Source organism: Mercenaria mercenaria, chromosome 3, assembly GCF_021730395.1.
Source record: "Mercenaria mercenaria strain notata chromosome 3, MADL_Memer_1, whole genome shotgun sequence".
NCBI lineage: Eukaryota > Metazoa > Mollusca > Bivalvia > Venerida > Veneridae > Mercenaria > Mercenaria mercenaria.
In genome coordinates, this window is record NC_069363.1 from 24,292,547 (window position 1) to 24,314,089 (window position 21,543).

Here is a 21,543-nt window from a genome sequence, read left to right on the forward strand (position 1 = left end):
AAAACTGTTTTTAAAAAACTTTTTAATCCAAAGAAGTGACAAAAAAGGTTTTAAACTACAAAATTAAAATTACAGAGCAAAAACGCACAAAGTATGTTGATATATTTACATTCGCCCTATTCTTTTCCATTGAAAATTGTGACGTTCATTTTGTATGAATAGCAAAAGGAAAGGCGCGAAAGTAACGTCAACGCTGCTTAGTGATAACGGGCCGCTGTTTTGACGGCGTCCGGGTATTGTCAGGAAGAACGTTCGCAGTTGTTACGTCTGGTGGACAGAATGGTCGGGAAGCTGTTTCTAATGTTAAAAGCAACAAAATGTGTGCAATTTATAATCCAATGAATCTTGTTTATAGAAATAGAAAAGAAATATAATGTAAATATAAGAAATGAAATATTTTTCGACGTAAGCGCAATTCAGGGATTTGCAGATCCAAGTCTGTCGTTCATTTCGCATGAACACCGGAAAATACATTTCACTTTTTAATTGCAATGCGATTCGTCTTGTGACAAAAGAGAGCATTATGTACATGTTGATCACCTTTTTATTTTAGATTGGTAACCTTGATTATATAGCCTGTTTATTCAACGCGAATAACTATGTTTAGATAATAAATATTGTTTAAAAAAAAACGAAATCTTTTTAATAATATTAATTGATATGTGCGACTGAGACATTAACAAGTGTGTGACAATGGTTCTTAAATGTCTTTCTGTAAAATGCTACTTTTTAATTGGCAGGTCATAATCATGATATTTGTTACACTTTCCGAAAGTAAAGTCCTTCAAATACACGTTTGCAAATTCAAACTGGTCCTGTCGAATCTTTTTCGCAGACTGCCCTAAACTTATTTTCACAGGCAAAATCATTCCATTGGAAGTTATACGCAAGCTCCATGAAAACACAGTATTGATTCCCATCATAATTATTTGGACTGTGTCTACTCCAGTCTGTAAACGAAGCTTCTGTTTCTGAGTTATGCCAGGTCCAGATTCTTTTACTGTTAGGATCAGTAAGCCCGGTCCAATAACTGGAATCTGTAAAGACATAAACAATATCTTTTTCATAAGTATTTAAATTTCATATGAATGAAGTTGGTTTCTACCGAAGTACACACCTTTGTTATGATCAATGCATACATTTTATCTTATCTTTGGAATACTTAAAAATTTATTTACAATAGTGTCCAAGCCAATAGTACCGTTCTCCAATAGAGAGGATCTTACTTGCTATATCAATCATTTTGATCGAATTTGTTCTAAAACAGTTAATGGAAGAAATAAATTAATAATTGCCAAGTTCAGCCAAAGAGTATGGAACATGCTTATGTTATATATAAAGCTGCAAAAAGATAAATGCCGATGAGAAGATCATAATTTATGACAGGGTTGCCATCACACGGTTTTGCCAATGCAGACAGTAAAGAAAGAAAACATATTTTAAATCATGCAAATGTTTACTAAACTTCTATATAATTATTCTAAATGTAACATGCGCTATTGTTACTGTTACCTTTCCGCTCTCTCATCTGATACTTAAGAAAAGTATTCTCCGATTCACTTTCAATATGAACCAAATGTGATCCATGCTGATTACAGAAGTACTGAAAAAGCAATGGTAATCAATAATTTCTGACTTAATAATTTAGAAGTTTAAGATGACAATGAAAAAAAAAATGATTCCATTGTATTTTACAATATGGTTTTGCATGTGTAATTTTATTATTCAAAATACAATTGATTTATTTTTTTCTAATCACGGATGAATTGAGAAAGATTTTTAATTTAATGAATGAGAATGTAATGTTACATATTTTGTGTTCAATACTTTAATTGTTGTTACCTCAGCGTCGTTAAAAGTAAAAGTTAAATTTCCGTTTGGAAAAAGATAGCATGAACCTCGGTAGTGTAGCCATCCATCAGGACAAACTTCGCCGGCTGTAGAACCTGAAAGTAAACAAAAATGAAACATATATCATATCCAAGTTTCATTTTTTTTGTTGGATTTAACGTCGCGCCGACACATGATAGGTCATAAGCCGACTTTCCAGCTTTAATGGTGGAGGAAGACCCCAGGTGCCACTCCGTGCATATTTAAGGTAGTTCTGCACGTTTGAATCGATTTTTTTTCAACAATGTAGAATTTGATTAAACTCTGATTTTTCAAAACTTCAAAATATACATAGAAAAATTAGCAAATAAAAAAGATAGGGTCGTTTGCTTGATTTTTGCTGGACTGATTTGAAAAATTTAAACCTCACGCAATTTTTCGTAATGATAGCCTAAGGAAAATATCAAACCTTTCATAACATTTTCGCGGATAGATTTTTTTTCTACGAAGCTGATCTTAATTAAACTTCTCACAGTTGTAAATCGACGTACATGTATGGTCTTTAAATCGGTGAACTTAAATATATAGGTCCTTGAGCTTATTTTGAGATATTTGGCCAAGATTAAAGTGAACCCCACTTTCACGCTAATATCAAGGCATTATTTCGAATTAGTTAGCGTGTCAGATGTTTTAATATCATATTTCAACTTTAGAAAGATAGTAGTAGTGCGAATATAATACGGTATCTAACAGATTGCCATTTTTTTCATAAAATAATATTAATTTCCGTACGCGGAATCCAGAGTTTATCCTACGTTTGCTGGATAAATAACGTTACGCCATTACTTCTGGTTTATCACACGTGCAGAACTACCTTAACTGCATGAGCTTAGCACATTATCTCCGTAAACATACAATAGACTTATTCGTGTGTATCGACAGCCCAGTGTCTTTGGGTATAAATCGCTACACAGTAATAACTGTATGAGTAAACACAATATGAATACGTAGTTCCACTAAGAACTTATCAAGTTTTTCTATCAACGGCTGTTACTTGATACTACATAATTATAATACTGATTGCAGTTGTACATAGAGAGTTTCTGCATACATTTAACAAAATTCTAGCATAAAACTGCTGTTCTTGTCACTTTTTCGGGTCTATAACTGGAGAGAAAGATGTGTGTTAACAGAGATTCGCGCTCTCACATGCTGTTAAAGCACATTTTTGAGAAGCGTAGCCTTCCCAAAGTCGCCAAACCACGTATACCGACATTGGTGAAATTGTAGTTACAAATGCCGTTATTTCCTTTCTTAAAACATACGCTATAAAAGTATTTCAGTACTTCTTTGAAATGTAAGGGTCTGAGAGTAAACATATCGGTACCATTTATTTAGCATATGCAATAAATGTGAACATTTATGATTTGTAAATGAAAAATATGGCAGGGATTATAAGTTCTTGTAAAGTTTCAGATAACATTAGAAAATATTACATAACGAAGGTAAATTAATTCGCGTCCTATGAATGAAATATCCGTATGAATGGAACTTTTTCGTCTTTGGTAAGGTAAAACTCATTGACAGAACACACAATGTGTAATATACAGAGATAAAGCTAATAAATCATGCGAAATGCAAGACGTATTTAACATAAAAAATATTGTATATGCAACACATCGAATTAAAATTTAATCGCAACACTTAATCGTTTATGTTGTTTAAATGGAGACGGGATTCCAGCGACCTCTTCGTTATAGCTTATGACCTCGGTCATAAATAGGTCATTAAACAAACGCTGGTTCCGAGCACAGTTTCAGTCATAACAAATATTGATATGAATTATACTGCGCATTATTGATTATGTTTAATAAAAGTATTACTTTTACTAGGTATGATTTTTGTATATAATACAATAAATAATGAGCACAAAATATGAATAATGTAAAAGTGAAGCTTAAATTTTAAAACTGAATTCTTTCAGATCAGTTGCTATATGCTCTAGGTGAGGTAATCGCTGCGTGGAATTGCCACAGTTACACGAGAAGAAACAGATGACCACATTCTAACGTTTGTACGAGGATTGTTCAAATATGAATGCATCTAAGCACATAAAAATGTATCCTTGATAGATTTCAATGAAAATTTTATTTGGTCCCCTCAAAGTATTCACCTCCAACAGATATGCAAAGTTTCAGTCTTCTAATCCAATCCTTGAAGGCATTTTCATAGTTTTTTCTAGGTATACTATGAAGACACTGGAATATTGCAGAACCGGGGTGTTTGCGCTGCACAAATTTTCAACCAGAAAGGTATTTTTTGAGCCTTGGGAACAAAAAAAAGCCACACGGGGCAAGGTCAGGCGAATAAGGAGGGTGAGGGAGCACAACAACCTTTTCCTGCTTCAGAAAGTCTTGTACAATAGACGCCTTGTGCGATGACGCATTGTCATGTAGCAATCTGACTGACATTGGCCAAACCAGTTGCGGGTCTTCGATTTTTGAAATATTTCTTCAGTTTTCGAAGAACTTTAGTCTTGTAAAACTTCGCATTTACGGATTTGCCTTTAGGTACAGCAACCTGAATGGCAGAACCCTGAGTTGTGAAGAATATGGCATACATTACCTTCTTGACACTCATGGTCCGCTTTGCAATGCATGGTCTTTTGCCAGACTTTGTTGCCCATATTTTGTTCTGAATCTTTCGTTTGGGCTCAAAAAAGTGAACCCATGTCTCGCCACCAGTGACGACATTTGCGAAAGACCGTGCATTGTAATTTGGAAACTGTTAAAGTAACAATTTTGCGCATTGCACGCGTGCCTGTTTCTGCTCATCTGTCAACAGATGGGGAATCCATCTAGCACAGATCTTTCTCATTTTCAAATTACGTTTCAGAATTGTATGAGCTGCTCCTAATGAGATGCCAACCATACTAGCTATTTGCCTAGCGGTATATCTTGCATCAGTAGCAACTATTTCTTTCACCCTAGTAACCATCGTGGCAGACGTTGCTGTTTTCGGCCGACGGTCATGTGATGCATCTTCTGTTGAAACTGACCCACATTTGAATTTCTTAAACCAACGAATAACTGTCGAAAAAAGACATTTCATTATGCCCATAAACAGAACATATTTCATCAAAAATGTCGTTACACCCTATGCCAAGAATACAACGAATTTTAATATAGGACCGTATTTCAACGGCGTACGCTGACCTTCTTCCAACCATTTTAGTATTAGTATACACGAGTAGGCAATTTTTAGCGAGCGATAGACACAGCTAAAGTGAACGGATTTTAATGGGTATGGTATCAATGTAAGGCTAACATGTTTATCTACCCAATAATCTTAATTTCCTTGTGATTTTCTCATTATTGAGCGAGATAACGTTCTAGATGCATTCATATTTGAACAATATTTGTATAATTTGTATACCGAAACAGCGTACATGTCATATTTTGCTTCATACGTAATGTTTACATTTACAATAGAAACTAATAATACTATTTGATTTAACGGCACTTTTTTCTTTGTTCTTTTGGCATCTTTATACTAAACAAATTCGTTTAAAAAATATTCTCACAAATGCTGCAAGTAATGTTGTATATACTGAATAAATCATATATCTATCGATATTTTAAAAAGCACTTTGTGTCGAATTTGCTTTGTGGGGGTGGAAGGGGTGGGGGGATCAGATGTCAGCGAATTTTGTTTAAACATCCGTTTTTCAACTGTATTTCAGGTCATATTAAGATTATGGACCCGTAATGGTAATGTTTAATAATTGTATAAAATTGATACAGTCTTGAAGTTAACATTGTTTTGCACTGCGTTGCATTTGTTAAACAACTTTTACCCTTTTTTTTGTATAATTTATGTTATTTACATAGACAAATTTCAAAGTGATAACCCATGCGCAAAACAATTGCAGAGAATTCATTATACCAAAAAATTATATAAAAGAAACCTCACAGTCTTGCCTAACAAGTATTAAACACAACAGAAATCTGTCGACAACATTCATACCCAGAAATTCTAAGCCAATTTGTTTGCTTATTGGCGCAATTGTCTCCCTTGAAGACAGCTTATCGAGTGTATCGATTAGCCAGTATCGGTCATTTTACGCCTATTGAAATATAGAAGGAGAAAATCTTTACACGTCAAATGACATCAAAAGCATTATCTGACAATATTTATTAAGTTATTGAAGTAATCTGCAATATTTACATTTTCTTTCAATATAATTTTTAATAAAATAAATTATGATTTTCTTGCTTCCCTAAGCGTTTGAAATAAGTAACTAATTTGATCCCGAGTCCGATTTCTATAGGAAATGACATATTTTAAGATTTACATGGTCTTTTTAAATGAAACATTCTCACATTTATGCTCATCTCACAACATTTATTAAGTTCATTCTTTCAATGAGCTTATTTGTAAGTTATTCTTATGTCTTCCTGCTTGCCTAAACGTTTGAATGTCACTGAAAATTATGTGGAGCCTCAAGTAAAAGGATTCAATCGGACAGAAATGAAGTTCGTTCCTACACTGAAATAATATGACCTTTCTCTCTTCATTCAAAAATAATCATAGGACAGAAGTAAAACCTACCTACATTTCTTCCACAGAATAAATGTTAAAAAAAGCACTTTTACCAGATGTATCTCTGTATTTTCAAAGACGTATAAACCTTCATTCTTCTCTGTCAGAGGTTAATTTCACTTTAAACAGCAAGAACTGGCTATCAAATGAAATTTTTCCGCTTTTGTACAACAAATCAATAATAAGTCTTGAAACAAAGTTCATTTTACTAGATAAAAGAAATATAATAAATAAAAGTTTGGTCCTAGTGGGGTTTGAACCTACGCCCTCCTGAAAAAAAAATAGTTAAAGTAGGTTTATGGTAGGAATTGAATACTCTTCAAAAAAAGGAGATACACAATTACGGGTCCGTTAATTTTCCTAACCGTCGTATTTTTGAAGGAAAAGGACTAGACCATAATCATTAACAGCCCGGTTGGTAGCGGGGTTCGAACCAAAAAAATTCCCTCATACCGACAAGAAAATCGCCCCATCTTCAGTGCTTTGACTTAGTTAAAAATGTGACTTATAAATTTTATTCGACGCCGCCCTGAAGGCGGTGTCGAGTATATGGGATACACTTTTATTTCGGACCCTGTAAAGATAGTAATGAATAGTTTCGGAGTGATAAACTGAACACAGTGAATAGTTTGTAAAAGGATCAACGATATTGCACAATACATTTCAGTGAATAAACAAAAAAATAGCAAAAAGAAAACATAAAAAATGTATGTAATGCAACTTATTATGTGATTTAAAACAATGCTATCTGTCTTTCCTCTCCTTATTTGTAGAGCAAAACATATTTTTTTTATTTACAATTTCGTTAAAAATGCTGATCCGATTTATTGATAAGGGAGTTTACTCTGTAAGTCAAGTTTTCTATTTCTATTCTTAGCATGACCTACTTACCTATCTCATTTTATATAAATAGAACACACCGCGGATATATACTGCAACGCGTGAATCGCCTGGACAAGGGAGCGTTCGTGTATTTTACAATAATCTTGCAGTAAACTTCGAAGAGAATATTAAAAAGAAGAATTATGGAAAATTACAATTTGCCTGCATAAAAATTCCTTGGAAAAAAACGTATTTACAAAGTAAATACAGGAATCAATAAGCATAGATATGTTGAAATGAACGAAGGAAGTGCCGCTGTTAACTTATTTTTAACCTTTTGTCTTATTTTCTTTGTTGATAGGTACAGTTATGTAATTTCAGAATGCGCACACTTTTGCAAATTCCTATTTCTATTTGCTTTTTTGTTTGTTTGTTTTTTTTCTTTCGTTTTTTTTTTTGCTTATGTGTCATATAGATCTACTCATTGTTTACAGATATACACTGTCAACTAAGGTGTGCAATAGGCTAAAGAGCATTTGGCTGAATTTGTCAGTGACAAGTTAATACTTCTTTAAATGTGGTTAGATCGAAATATCAAAAGCCATGGGACCATAACTTATCAAAGCATCAGTGCATTTAAAATAGAATTCCTTGTTGAATTTATATGTTCATTGATCTTATATGACTAGTCAGTTGCTCTGGTTTTATTATATCTTGTTACTTGCTTCTTTTTTTCTTTTTTTTTTTTTGTATTTGTCCATTCCAGACAAAAAAAAACAACATTTTCATTGAAATATTTTCTACACTTTGGCTGCTAAATTTCTTGTAATATTAGATTTGAATCTAGACATTGACATACTCCTAGTAACCTAACAGTTCAACGAGGACTTCAAGTTTATCGTTCGTCCGAAAAATAAATGAATTCTATGATATTCAAAAGTATATAAGAAAGATTCATGCTTTGTGAATAGGGGCAATATAGAGATTATTTATGTTATATCATTCTTTTCTTGGACAAAATTTTTGGTTGTTTTTGGCAACGGAAACAGTAAATTGTTGTGTATAATCTGCATTCTGAAATCTATAATGTAGGTGACTAAGGTCCATAAAACTTCATCAGTAAATAGAAAACACTCATTACATTACATGATAATAAAAAATAATGGTTTCTGTGAACCACAACTTTGAAATAATTTCAACATTTTCTCATTTCCCAACAAACGGCATTTCTGTGAAACTTCATACACACGCTCCTGCATATAAGGACTTTTCACAGAAGGTGACCTTAGTTAGTGAAATAATTACTTTAATTTTGTATGTAAAGGGACTACCTACTCGCAATGTTAATGTCATTGCAGGTAGATGATTTGTATTGCATGGTAAAACTTTTCTATCATGTTTATTCTTCATGTTTTAAACAATTTATAACATATATTGTTTTATGTGCTAATGTTGACAACTTGTAGCCAGTCAGACTAATAAAGTAATGATTAGGTGATTTCTCCTATTGCAATAAATGTACTTCAGACACAACACTTGGTGGCGTCTTTGATGCTTGCATCAATGAATTTCCTTGTAAATGTATTGATTTTTGCCTACGTGTTGAACTACTAAAATTACGCGGTGAATATTTGACATGTGACCAAGGCGAATAACACACGGAAAATTATATTTATCCGCTAAAATATCTAAAATATAAGTTGTCGGTAGCACCAATCTTTATCAGGTTAAAATCACGGATATAGATTTTTCATGAAGTGTTTGAGAAAAAAACAGTAGTCACCCATAATTTAAAATGCCAATAGCGCCACCCCACTTGTCTTATATATTACTGATATGATACTAGTCTTGCCAACCCTCTTGTGGTATTTTGTTGTTATGCTGCTGGTCTGGCCCAATTATTTTCAAGTGCGCATTCAATACTCGTATTTGAATCTGTAGGATTTCTTTACATTTAGAAAATATTGGGCCTACTTCATACTGAATGTTTAATCTCGCTTTGTTTTTTTCGGCGAACGCCGTCTAAGAACGAATTCGTTACCTATGCCACGTGACTTCAGTTTGCAAATCAAACAACTTGATAACGCATTATAGATAATTTATCAAAATGGAAGATTTATGCAACACTCTGCCTGATTGGACGAGAGTGTCAATTTCTTTCACTCTGTTGATTGTGCTACGCTGAGTGAAATGTAGACAAAGCGTTTATCCTAAACGACGCTGTACACAGTTTTAAAGCTAACTTTGGCTCAGTATATTTAGCAAGAATATTGATATATCTCAAAATGATAAGTAAGTTTAATAAATATGATAAAAACCTGTTCAAATACCAACATATATCAAATTAAAGAAAGAGCTGAATACGGCCTGCGTATAACATGAATAAGGGTGTGATAAGAGTCTTTTATGTAGAGAAGTGCTTTTTAAAAGATTTTCCTTGTTACAATTGTCGTCTGTATATGAAAAGGTTTCTTGCTTTTGTGACTTATTCAGATTGCATATTAAAATGAGTACTTGTTTGCTTTGATATATTTGTTAAAAATTATTTAACTGATTTATTATATATGAATATTTTTCTTTAGAATGGTATGCAAATATTGAACTCATTTGAAATCTGTTTTATTATGTATATGCTATATAATGACTGAATCTCATTACACTGAAATGAAGGTACCCTGCATACAGTTTATCTATGTGATATGACTACGGTCAAACTTTGCTTATGAAACAGAAATATTGAAATAATTACAATTGTTTGTTTTGCTTGACCTTCACTTTTTTATAGGTGTGATGTCATTGTCCAAAGATTCATGAATAGCGAATATGCATTTGTTAAAGCGGGATCGGTTGGCCTATTTTAGAAATAAATAAAAATAATAAATAAAAAAATCCTTTAATTGTTTTTTTCTCATGTATTCTAATCAAACTTGATTTGTAGCATCTTTATTAGGCCCGCAGCCAACTTTGTTAAGCTGGGTTATTTGACCCCTTTTAGGGGCTGCTAGAGCTAAAACTAGAAATGCCTTTATACAGCGTCTCATGAACAGCTTGGTGGATCTTTGTCATACTTGGTCTGGAGCATCATTATAAGGTCCTCTTCCAAATTTATTTATATAGGAACTTAGGCCCTATTAGGGACCACTATAGCTAAAAGTAGATATGCCTCTCTTCGCATTAACCACTAAAATGTAATGGATTTTTATCAAACTCGATGTGTAACAATATCGTAAGGTCTCCTGCTATTTTGTTACAAATGGGGATAGGGACCAATTTAGCTAAAAATATAAACAAGTTTAATGACCTCTTCTCATGAACCGCTTCATGAATCTTCATCAAACTACTGCTGTAATTATTCGTCAAAGGATAAACGAAACAAAATTGCAACCCTACGAAACCTTTGCGAAAAATTAAAAGAGACCCATTTAAATTGTTAAAGTGCGGTGTTTAGTTTTACAATTTAAAAAATGTTAGATGAAAGATGAATGTTAAATGAAAAATTCATAAACTTCTTTCCTTATTACAATTCGCCGACCATCATTTTTAAAGATATTTCTTGTTTGTAATATTTTTAAAAAATGTTTAAACAGGTTTGTAAGATTTAGAAAAAATGGTTACACAGTTTAGATAGATATTTTGATATGTTTTCTGTTTGTTCTCTTGGTTTTATGCATTGACATCTCACTTTGGAAGCTCCTGCCATGACTGTCTGTCGAACATGCTTTCAGCCTAGTCCGTTTGATTTTCTTAGAACCTTGCCAAAGACATAAACAACCCCAATTGATTTTGGTGTCGAGGTTAAAGCGACCTTTAAAGCCTTAGTCTGCTTTTACTGATGATCAGATTTCATACATACAGACATTGGTTCCCTATTAGATCTAGAGTCATGTCAAAGATTATGATTTCAGTAACTTTTACCGACTTTGGTCTGGATGTGGGTTATATTTTTGCTTCAATGGGAACAAAAAACTAGAAGCATTTAGTGAAATATTGCAAAATGATGGAATTTTTTCTTGCCAGGCTTCTCTATTAAAATTCATACCGGTTCAGCTACGCTTCCCTACAGTCCTCTCATGGCTTTGATTATATAAGCGCGTTGCGTTGAAGTGTAAACGCATTACGGTCCCACAATGGATACTTCAATAGGAAACAAGGAAATTCATTAATGCAAGCATCAAAGACGCCGCCAAGTGTTGTGTCTGAAGTCATTTATTGCAATATGAGAAATCACCTAATCATTACTTTATTAGTCTGACCGGCTACAAATTATCAACATTAGCACATGAAACAATATATGTTATAAACTGTTGAAAACATGAAGAATAAACATGATAGAAAAGTATTACCATGCAATACAAATCCTCTGCTTGCAATGGCATTGACATTTCGAGTAGGTGGTCCCTTTACATACAAAATTAAAGTTATTATTTCACTAAGGCCAGCACCTGTGAAATCTTATATGCAGGAGCGTGTATATGAAGTTTCACAGAAATGCAGTTTGTTTGAAAATGAGGTTATGTTTAAAGATAATTATTTCAAAGTTGTGGTTCACAGAAACCATTATTTTTATTATCATGTAATGTAATGAGTGTATTCTATTCATTGATGAAGTTTCATAGACCTTAGTCACCTACATTTTAGATTTCAGAATGCAGATTATACACAGCATTTTACTGTTTCCGTTGCCAAAACAACCAAAAAGTTTGTCCAAGAAAAGAATGATGTAACATGAGTAATCTCTATATTGCCCCTATTCACAAAGCATGAATCTTTCTTGTATACTTTTGGAATATCATAGAATTCATTTATTTTTCGGACGAACGATTAACTTGAAGTCCTCGTTGAACCGTAAATAAGACAAAAGGTTAAAAATAAGTTAACAGTGGCACTTCCTTCGTTCATTTCAACATATATATATATATGCTTATTGATTCCTTTATTTAATTTGTTAATACGTTTTACAATGAATTTTATGCAGGCAAAGTGTAATTTGCCGTATTTTTATTTTTTAATATTCTCTTCGAAGTTACTGAAATGGTATTGTAAAATACATGAATACTCACTTGTCCGCAATTCACACGTTGCGGTATATCTGCGGTGTGTTCTATTAATAGAAAATGAGATAGGTAAGTAGGCCATGCTAAGATCAGAAAAAGAAAACTTGACTTACAGAGTAACCTCCCATATCAAGAAATCCGATCAACATTTTGACGAAATTGTAAATAAAAAAAATCTTTTCTGCTCTACAAATAAGGAGAGGAAAGACAGATAACATTGTTTTATATCACATAATAAGTTGCATTACATACATTTTTTATGTTTTCTTTTTGCCATTTTTTGTTTATTCACTAAAATCTATTGTGCATTATCGTTGGTCATTTTAAAAACTATTCACTGTGTTCAGTTTATCACTCCGAAACTATTCATTACCATCTTTACAGGGTCCGAAATAAAAGTGTATCCCATATACTCAACGCCGCCTCCTGGGCGGCGTCGAATGACATCAAAGTAAAAAAAAAAAACGCAGATATTCCCGTTGAATTTCAATGACGTGGAAGGATTATTTATTCTTTTATTAGTTTTTATGCCTTAATACTATTTAATAGTACCTATCGGTAAATCATGCACACAGCTTAGTATTTTACAAGAATAATTGTTTCATGACGTGGTTTCAAGCAGGAATCAAGACTTCAAAGAACAATGCATCAACATATGGACAACATTCCTGTGTGATTTCCATTCACTAGTCGTTTTCCATTCATTTAACCGAACAGTATTTCTGCTGACAGATGCTAATTCAGAGTCGCATCTTATTTGGTACCTTAAATGCTAAACTCACTGCGCCCGACTCGCAATGTTAAAAACTTAAGGTGTTGACAAAGTTTAAAACGAACATTTTATTTAGACTTCAAAATTATTCTAGAATCTGCTGCACGCTTTTACTCCAGGTAAACTGTCTCCATTACAAATATCTATAATTTGAAGTCATTATTCACTACTTCAGCTATAGCGCTATTGGTTACGACGACGGGATTTATTGTCGCGGCGGTCCGGGGTTCGATTCCCGACGCGGTTATCTGTTTTTCTTAATTTGGAACTTTAAAAATATGTTAGAAATAAATATTCATATTCTAATGTTCATTATTTGACCAAACTTCAATTTTTAAGAAAGACTATTTTTTAGCCAAATCTGGAGGCATGCTGCTTTTAATTCAAATATGAAGAAAACATGACAACATTTTAATAACTGTAAAAAGGTCCCAGCGTTATTGTGTATGCTTTAAAATCGCTGCGAACGATCATCTCAGTTTGTAATACACAATTTGCAATTCGCGGATTCACTGTAATATATCACTCCTTAACGATTCCGTTATCTCAGTGCACTTGTCTTTAGTTCTTTACTTTATTAATTGTTTTTATGACATGACTTCAACTGCGTGCTGCTAGATTCAAACATGTAGATATGTTTTACCTTTCAGCTACTATGTCAAAAAATCTTGATATCAGAATTCTGCACTTTTTTATGATTTAGTGCATGAACAAATACAGTATACTTACATTTCTTATCCTTTACTAAAAGGTTAAGTATTTCGACAACTTTCTTCAGCATCTCTTCAGCATTGTATGATTCATGTCCGATACAGACACTCAAACTCAAGAGAAATAGAGTTAATCCGAATGTAGACATACTTTTTTAAAAACTGTTTTATCCCGTGAAGGAATTCACTGTAATAAACGCTGCAAATCAACATACGCATTTTAAGACACATTTTTCTGGTGTTATCTCTTTTAAATCAATCCTTACTCATCTTAAAACGCCTAAACTAACAATTTCAGAAAATAGTTTTGGACAAATTGCAGGAAGATAAATATGCCACCGTAAATGATTTTTTTAGGAAAAAGTACAAAATGAACAAAAAGAAGTGAACAGAAGATGCTATCTTAATATTTTAGACAACAGCCTTACAATCTTATCACAGATGTAAATAATAAAGCTTTAAATTTTTCCTCACGATGAACCGACAAAATAAACCACAAATAGTGTTGTGTTGTTTTCCATATCAATATCTTTAAAGTCTTTTCAACTTTTCTTCACTTGTGTTTGTTAAGTTTTAGTCACACTTAACAATTTATGTTGTACTGACTTTCCAGCTCTAACGACTGAGGGAGAGACCTGGTGCCTATCTGGCTATTTTTAATGTACAGTTGAACACATGGGTTGAAATATCGACCTTTCTAAAGTTAGCTTGACAGGTCTAACACATGATCACCCGAGCTGGGCTTACAATAATAGGGAGGGGTAGGCTAAGTCAGCAGCCTTAATCATACGGTACCAGAGGTCCCTCTATCATCTTTTGAACATTTTTCTATTTTTTACTCGTAACAAGAGTGCACTCTTTCGCCTGATTATTTATAAACAAGAGGAAACTGTTGAGAAGTATCAATTATATGTAATAATGCATGCTTGCCTGCTAGATACTGTGAAATTATATGTATTCGCGGTGGTTTTGTTTGTTTGTTTTGGGTTTAACGCCGTTTTTCAACAGTATTTCAGTCATGTAACGGCGGGCAGTTAACCTAACCAGTGTTCCTGGGTTCTGTACCAGTACAAACCTGTTCTCCGCAAGTAACTGCCAACTTCCCCACATGAATTATCAGAGGTGGAGGACTAATGATTTCAGACACAATGTCGTTTATCAAATAGTCACAGAGAACATACGCCCCGCCCGAGGATCGAACTCGCGACCCCGAGATCCGTAGACCAACGCTCTTACCTACTGAGCTAAGCGGGCGGGCTCGTATTCGCGGTGGACTTATTTCGTTATTAAGATTAAAATCCGTGCAAACAAATAAAATTTCCATTCTTTGATATTAAAAAATTCATATCCCAACGAAATAGCCACGAAATTCATACCGACGAATAAATGCGAGACATATAAATCTCAGCGTTAATCTTGATTTATAATCAGGAGAAAAATAATAACAGTTACAGTGCTTTTGCATTCTGTAGAATTAAAAAGTAATAAGTTATCGTAGAATAACCCGGTTTTTTTTAGTTCTCATGCTTAAGGCTGTAGGCTTCATTGATATATTGTTTCGTATTAGAACTAAAAACTCATCACATAAATCACACTTAGGAACTTGTTATTTCGATTCTAACACGAAATACTAGTACCAACACTGTTAGAAAAAAATGGTTACTACCTTGTACGACCGTGCTAAGCACCTAGATCGGATGACGTCACTGCACGCGCATTGGTTATTGCAGAATAACCCGAGATAGAGTTTGCTCTACATGTAACTTAACACAGTATGTAGTTGGACTGCACATCAATTATTATGACTGATTCAAAAGTCTCAGAGAAGAATACAATCAACTTTAATAATGACAGAATCAAGACGAGTGATTTAACAACAGTCTAGGCCCTTGCACAGTTTTCACAGTCCGCAAACCTCTGTCAACTAAACTGTTAAACCCCGAAATTATTAATGTAAATCTAATAACCTGTTCGGTTTATTAAACTGCAATAGGGTTATATCATATAAATAAAAACAAACAATGAGATTCCGAAATAAGCTCAAAATTAATTTGTACCAGAAAATACAGGAATATACCTGAAGTGACATCTCACACTTTTCATTTAGATAGTTTTCTTTTCGTTTTACATATTATGTTTTACTTTTAATTCTCATATGAAAACGGATATTCTGATTCAAATCAAAATATTGCATTGATAAAACAGGATTCATGGGTTCAGGAACAGTCAAAAACGAGAATCTAAGGGTATATAGCGATAAAGTATTTTGAACTTCATGCTTCAAAATATTCCTAATTGTTTTGTAAACTGTTTCTGTCCTTGCTAAAAGGAAAAGCCATCCTAATCGCAGTTGCGGTGGAAAATGAGATACACTTTCTTATCGTGTGTCCACAGTACAACGAACATAGAAAAATGTATTTTAGAGACGAATGGGTGAATGGTGTTGCATATGACCAGTTGTTTATAACGATAATGTCAGATAATAGATCAGATAATATTTTCTACTTAGCAGGATTTCTAGTTAATGCATTTGAATTGAGAAGCGTCGAATAAGTAAATTCTAAAAACAGTACTGCTCACGAAAGATATGCCAATAAATGTATGTTGCTTTTCTTGAAATTGTATATCTCGACATGTTACACTATGTTATATCAATTATGAATGTATTTTGGGCCGGTGGCCTTTAACTGCTAATAAACTATATTTGATTTGATTTGATTTGATTTACATTCAGCAAGAATAAACCATCATACCAGGTTGAGTGAAATACTTTATAATCCCCTACTTGTTTGCAAATGAAATCGCTCACTTCATCTACTGCTTTATTTATGTATATTGTTAATGTCGATATTTCATCTGAGGAACAAAAACATCATCTTGATTTCAAAGGTAAAACATACACTATAATTTATTCAATAAACTCACTTTCTTGTATTCAAAAAGTTTTAGAACTAAGCTATTCACTTAAAGATTCCTTGTTTTGTAAACGCCCATAATACATCCAGCGAACCTCTTCTATCCAACAATCGTTTCTTCTTGTTCTCTGTAAAAGTAGTTTACAGTGCTGATTGAAATACCTTGTGCATATTGCTATTATTTCTCTCACTATTCTCTCACTATCAAGGGCGGTATAGTAAAGGTTTTCAGAAAGTATTAAATGTGTTAAAAGTAACGAAACAAAACTCAGATGTCTCTTTAAATATAACGCGTTTACTTCTTGCGTAAATTTGCGTTCAGAATGTTCATTGATTTTCAAAGATTCTATTTATAGTAGTTTATACTAATATTTTTACTTACTATAACAAAACATGTGTAGCGTATTCTGTAAAATGCATTGATATCACTTGTACCTTTTCTCACAAAGAGGTTTCCTCTTCCAGCCACAAGGTGCATCAATCCACTCATACCCATGTCCTTCAGCGATATATACGCAGTTTTGAGCTTTTCCACCATTAGGTTCTGATGTGATGTTGTGCCAGTTTGTAAATGTAGCCACTTCATTATTGTCGTACCATACCCAGATACCTTCAGTTACTTCATCTGTCAGGCCAATCCAGTGAATCGGATCTAAATGTAAACGGTTTCAATGTTTATTTAAAAGGAAACAGCATTCTGGAAAGAGTAATCATAATGTATAAAGAAGAGAGCCACAAAAAGTAACATTAGTTCCAGTAATTATTGTAAAGGCTGAAGGTAAAATTAACTCTTCTTTATTATAAAAATAAGAAACGTATGCCTCTGTACCAGCATTCAGCCACCGATGCGAAATATGAATATAATTTTCTGTTTACGGGAACGGTATTGCGCTATGTCACGTATTGCTCTATCCCTCACTTTCGTATTAGAACTCACGTCAGTTTCATTATTTTCATTGCAAACCTAAGCTGTTTGTGTCTAAATGATGTTAGGTCTTTGAGTGGGACCACCTAATTCAACAAGCTGTTCAGGTGACTTCAACAATGCGGTTGGTACATAGAATTCATCAAACAAATAAAGTCTTTTCATTAACATATGCATCGGGAAGCCATGTTTCAATAATCAGCACATGTTGATACATTATGCATGCCTGTTGTTAAACGTATTTTAAATATAACCTTTTTCAGCTCATATTATTGAAGCACACTCGTGTTACACTAACTTCGTACCTTTCAGATTTGACAAGTAACTTTTCAGAAATGTGTTCTCGGTTGCATCATCAACATGAACCAGATGTGCTCCATAGTGTACACAAGAACGCTAAAATAGAATAATTGCTTACCATCAATACCTACATTTATCATAAAACTTGAATATTGCTTGATGTCTCTTCATTGTATTTTAGTGCTTAAAACATGTTCAAATATTGAGTTCTAAGAGGATGTGAATAGTGGCATACATTTTCACTATTATCTGTGTACAGGCTCAGACAAACCTGCAAAATTTTCATTTTTGTTCTGTTAGACGTCGGTTTCCAATTTTTCTATTCTGTTATATTACGACTTTTTGTCATTGCAGGTAAAATATGCGAGTTATTAGATATGATGTTTGGTTGACGTCACCCTGTCCATAAGCGATACACTTTGTTTATGACCCCTAGGACGATTTACACGGGCAAATGTTTTCATGTTTTCTCATACACAACACCGTTGAAACATGTACCTCCCTCTGTGCGTTACTATCCTTATTAGGATTCTTAAAAGAAATTAAATGGGGAGTGGTTAACGTATTTGATTTCGAATCATTGACATATTCTTATTGCTCTTGTCTGGTTGACATGTTAAAATTCTAATGTGAAAGCCCGGGCGGTCGGATGGTTCTATGCAGGGTCCACCTTAATTTTAATCTAAATGTGTGAGTGGGGGCATCTGGAGTCTTATTATTATTATCATATCAATTACACAATTATGCCTCTACAATTAAATATGCAAATTGTTGTGAAAATCAAAGAAGCTTTATTGCAAATTATAGATTTTACATTTGTCCATTTGCAGTTTAGGACTTGCCAATTTGACCAGAAAATGATGCATGGACCGAAGTGGCTTTAACATTTTTGTTCTGATTATCCAGCCATTATACTTGCACACTGACCTGTGTCCTGTATCATTTGTTTATATACACACCTCTGCGTCCATAAATGTGAGGTTTTCGTGTGCAAACAAGTAACATGATCCTCGAAATGCTGTCCAGCTGTCCGGGCATAATGTGTCAGCAGATACACCTAATTTGACAGTGTTGAAACAGGAAGTTATTTTGCTTTCTTTCATGCCCAATACATTACAACACAAAAATTATCATTATCATTTAATAATATACTTAGTTTACGATAAATATTTCAGACCCACTGCTTCCTCAACCTTAGCTTCGTACTTGGACCGTTCAACAGCAATCTAATGTGTTTTACAATAATGCTCAGTCAGTTCAATGCTGGATAGATAAGTTGTTACAATTTATAGAACTGGTGAGACCAATAAAAACTGTTCGAATAAGCAATATAACTTTGTATTTCTCCAGGTCTATTCTGACAAATTGCTGTGGAAGACGAGAGTATTTTTGTACTGACTACCTAACATAGTGCAAATAGTACACTCACTACACATATGTTTTGTTCCGTTTCTTGGGTTTTCAATATTATGAGTCTCAAGTCTCAAAGAGAGTACTCTGCCATTCAAAATGGTCGCATTTAATTCGTTTTCCCATTCAAATGGTAACAAATTTCACTTGTTAGCTCACATTGTTTAATTGTCGTTTAAAAACCGTTGTACCTAAGTGTTTATTGCCATATTACTAATAAAATCTTTAGAAAATCTTCTACTTGTTTAGACATCAAATTTTGTCATTCATTTTATATCAACTATTTAAAACATTTTCAAGTTTACTGCATTTCAGTTTGGCATCTGACGGCACTATTTATACTTTATAACATGTTCAGCTAACATAAAATATCTAAATGAAACAACTGATGATAAAAGTGCATGCGCATACCTTATTAAATGTTAGTATTTTATTTCTTACCTGTAATAGATAGAATGGAAATAACCATGTGTATTATACCACAAACAATAAGTTGTTTCGCCATGATTTTGAAATTTAATGATGCACTACAACAGAGAAAACTTGAAAAGACATAACCTAAATATTTTCTGATAAGATAAGAAAGTAAATATGTAAATTGAAGTTTTCAAAACTAAATCAGACCGTGAACCTGTTCAATGCTAAACTTTACAAAGTTACAAATCAAATGAAATGAAATCAGTTCCTTTGTTTAGGGTACAAAAAGGACATAGATCCAATAGAAATAGGCATGGATAGCCACGTTAAAATGATGCAGAGCTCTCCACACCCCCATCCCGATTCCAACCAGAGGCAAGAGCGACACGGCACATAGCTGTGAGTTTAAAATGGCAACACTTATGAAATAAGGCTGCATCGTAAACTACAACAAACTCCTAGTATAGAAAGATGTATAGTGTGTCAATAACAAGTACTTTTCAAAGTTAATACTTTTACATGCTTAGACTTCCATCAAGATTTTTCTGCACTTGACATGCCACATACTGAGTTCAAAACAGCAGACTCTCAAGTTAGATTTTTTACGAATCTCCAAATATAAAAATAAATTATAGTTCAAACATCTTATTTTATCTTATGACAAGTGAAGGATTTTCAAAAAAGTAACCAACTTATTTTCATATTATTTCATAACTGAAAAAATTGGTCCACTTCGTTTATATAAAATTTATTTTAGGTTGATTGTGAAGCAAGTTCTACAACTTATATTAATCATTCTCGACACCTCATTCCTGATGGAATTCATCGCCACGGGAGTATGAGAGAAGAGAAGCCAGTTTCCCTTAAATGCTGAGCGTAAAGCAAGGGAGCTACTGGTACCATATTTCAGGTCTTTAAAGAAATACTTACAAGGCAGATACTCAGTGAACTGCATACTTTATATGGGAAGTCCGCAGTATCAGCGAACATTGCTAACAGGTGGGTATGTACACCTAAACACTGCCAGACAGTCCATAAAGTTAGGGTTCGCCCTGACTGGCCCAAAACAGCAGTGACGTCAAATTACATTGCTGCTGTAAGTCGTCTGACTGATGAAGACGCCAGGTATACGGTGTCTGAGATGGCGTCTTTTCTTTGCATGTGAAAAAGGAGAACGCATGAGATTCTTAACGAAAACTTGGGTTTAAGAAAGGTATGTGCCCAACGCCTTACCAAGGAGCAAAAGTCAAATAGGGTTAAATGTGCTAAAAACGCTAAAACAAGTTCTCAAATTAAAATGGTCCACAATGTCACAGCTGCTTATGGCACGCCAGTTGTCCAATAATTACGTGAACCCAGGTTCACGGTCGAAAAACTAGGATTAACGATCGATAAACCTAGGTTTTTCGAACGTAAAACCAGGTTTTTCGAATACTTAACTATAATTTCGAGCGAAAACATAAGATAACGGGCGTAAACTACAGTTTACGCTCGTGAACCCAGGTTTACGTTTGATAAACTAGGTTTCTCGATTGAACTATGAATTTCGGTCGTTATCCTAAGTTCACGAGCTTGAGTCTATATTTACGGGCGTAAACCTGGGAGTAGTTTATTAAATACCGCAGCGGAGCCCTATTTCACCTAATTTAACATTCAGTCCCCGGTCCAGACTGACCAATGCCAGACAATTTAAAATCCACAGGTTTTAAACCCAGTTAAACCCAAGTAAAAACCAACTAAAAAGTTTTAAAGTTAAATTTAAATACATATGATATAGATGAGTTTA

General features: G+C 33.7%; 2 protein-coding genes across 2 annotated transcripts; both read right to left on the reverse strand.

Annotated features, from left to right (window-relative positions):
* Positions 1 to 5: 5 nt before the first annotated feature.
* LOC128555528 (C-type lectin-like) lies at positions 6 to 13,988 on the reverse strand. Its single transcript, XM_053538015.1, has 4 exons — positions 13,810 to 13,988; positions 1,843 to 1,946; positions 1,513 to 1,603; positions 6 to 1,037 (listed from the first exon to the last, which is right to left on the reverse strand). Exons 1-4 carry the CDS (start codon positions 13,937 to 13,939, stop codon positions 805 to 807), a joined length of 558 nt encoding a protein of 185 aa, XP_053393990.1. The 5' UTR covers positions 13,940 to 13,988; the 3' UTR covers positions 6 to 804.
* Positions 13,989 to 16,598: 2,610 nt separating this feature from the next.
* LOC123525258 (perlucin-like protein) lies at positions 16,599 to 19,898 on the reverse strand. The gene is made up of 5 exons (XM_045304157.2): positions 19,782 to 19,898; positions 18,890 to 18,987; positions 17,936 to 18,026; positions 17,141 to 17,357; positions 16,599 to 16,833 (listed from the first exon to the last, which is right to left on the reverse strand). The coding sequence occupies exons 1-5, from the start codon at positions 19,843 to 19,845 to the stop codon at positions 16,806 to 16,808; spliced, it is 498 nt and encodes a 165-aa protein (XP_045160092.2). The 5' UTR covers positions 19,846 to 19,898; the 3' UTR covers positions 16,599 to 16,805.
* Between the last annotated feature and the right edge of the window lie 1,645 nt (positions 19,899 to 21,543).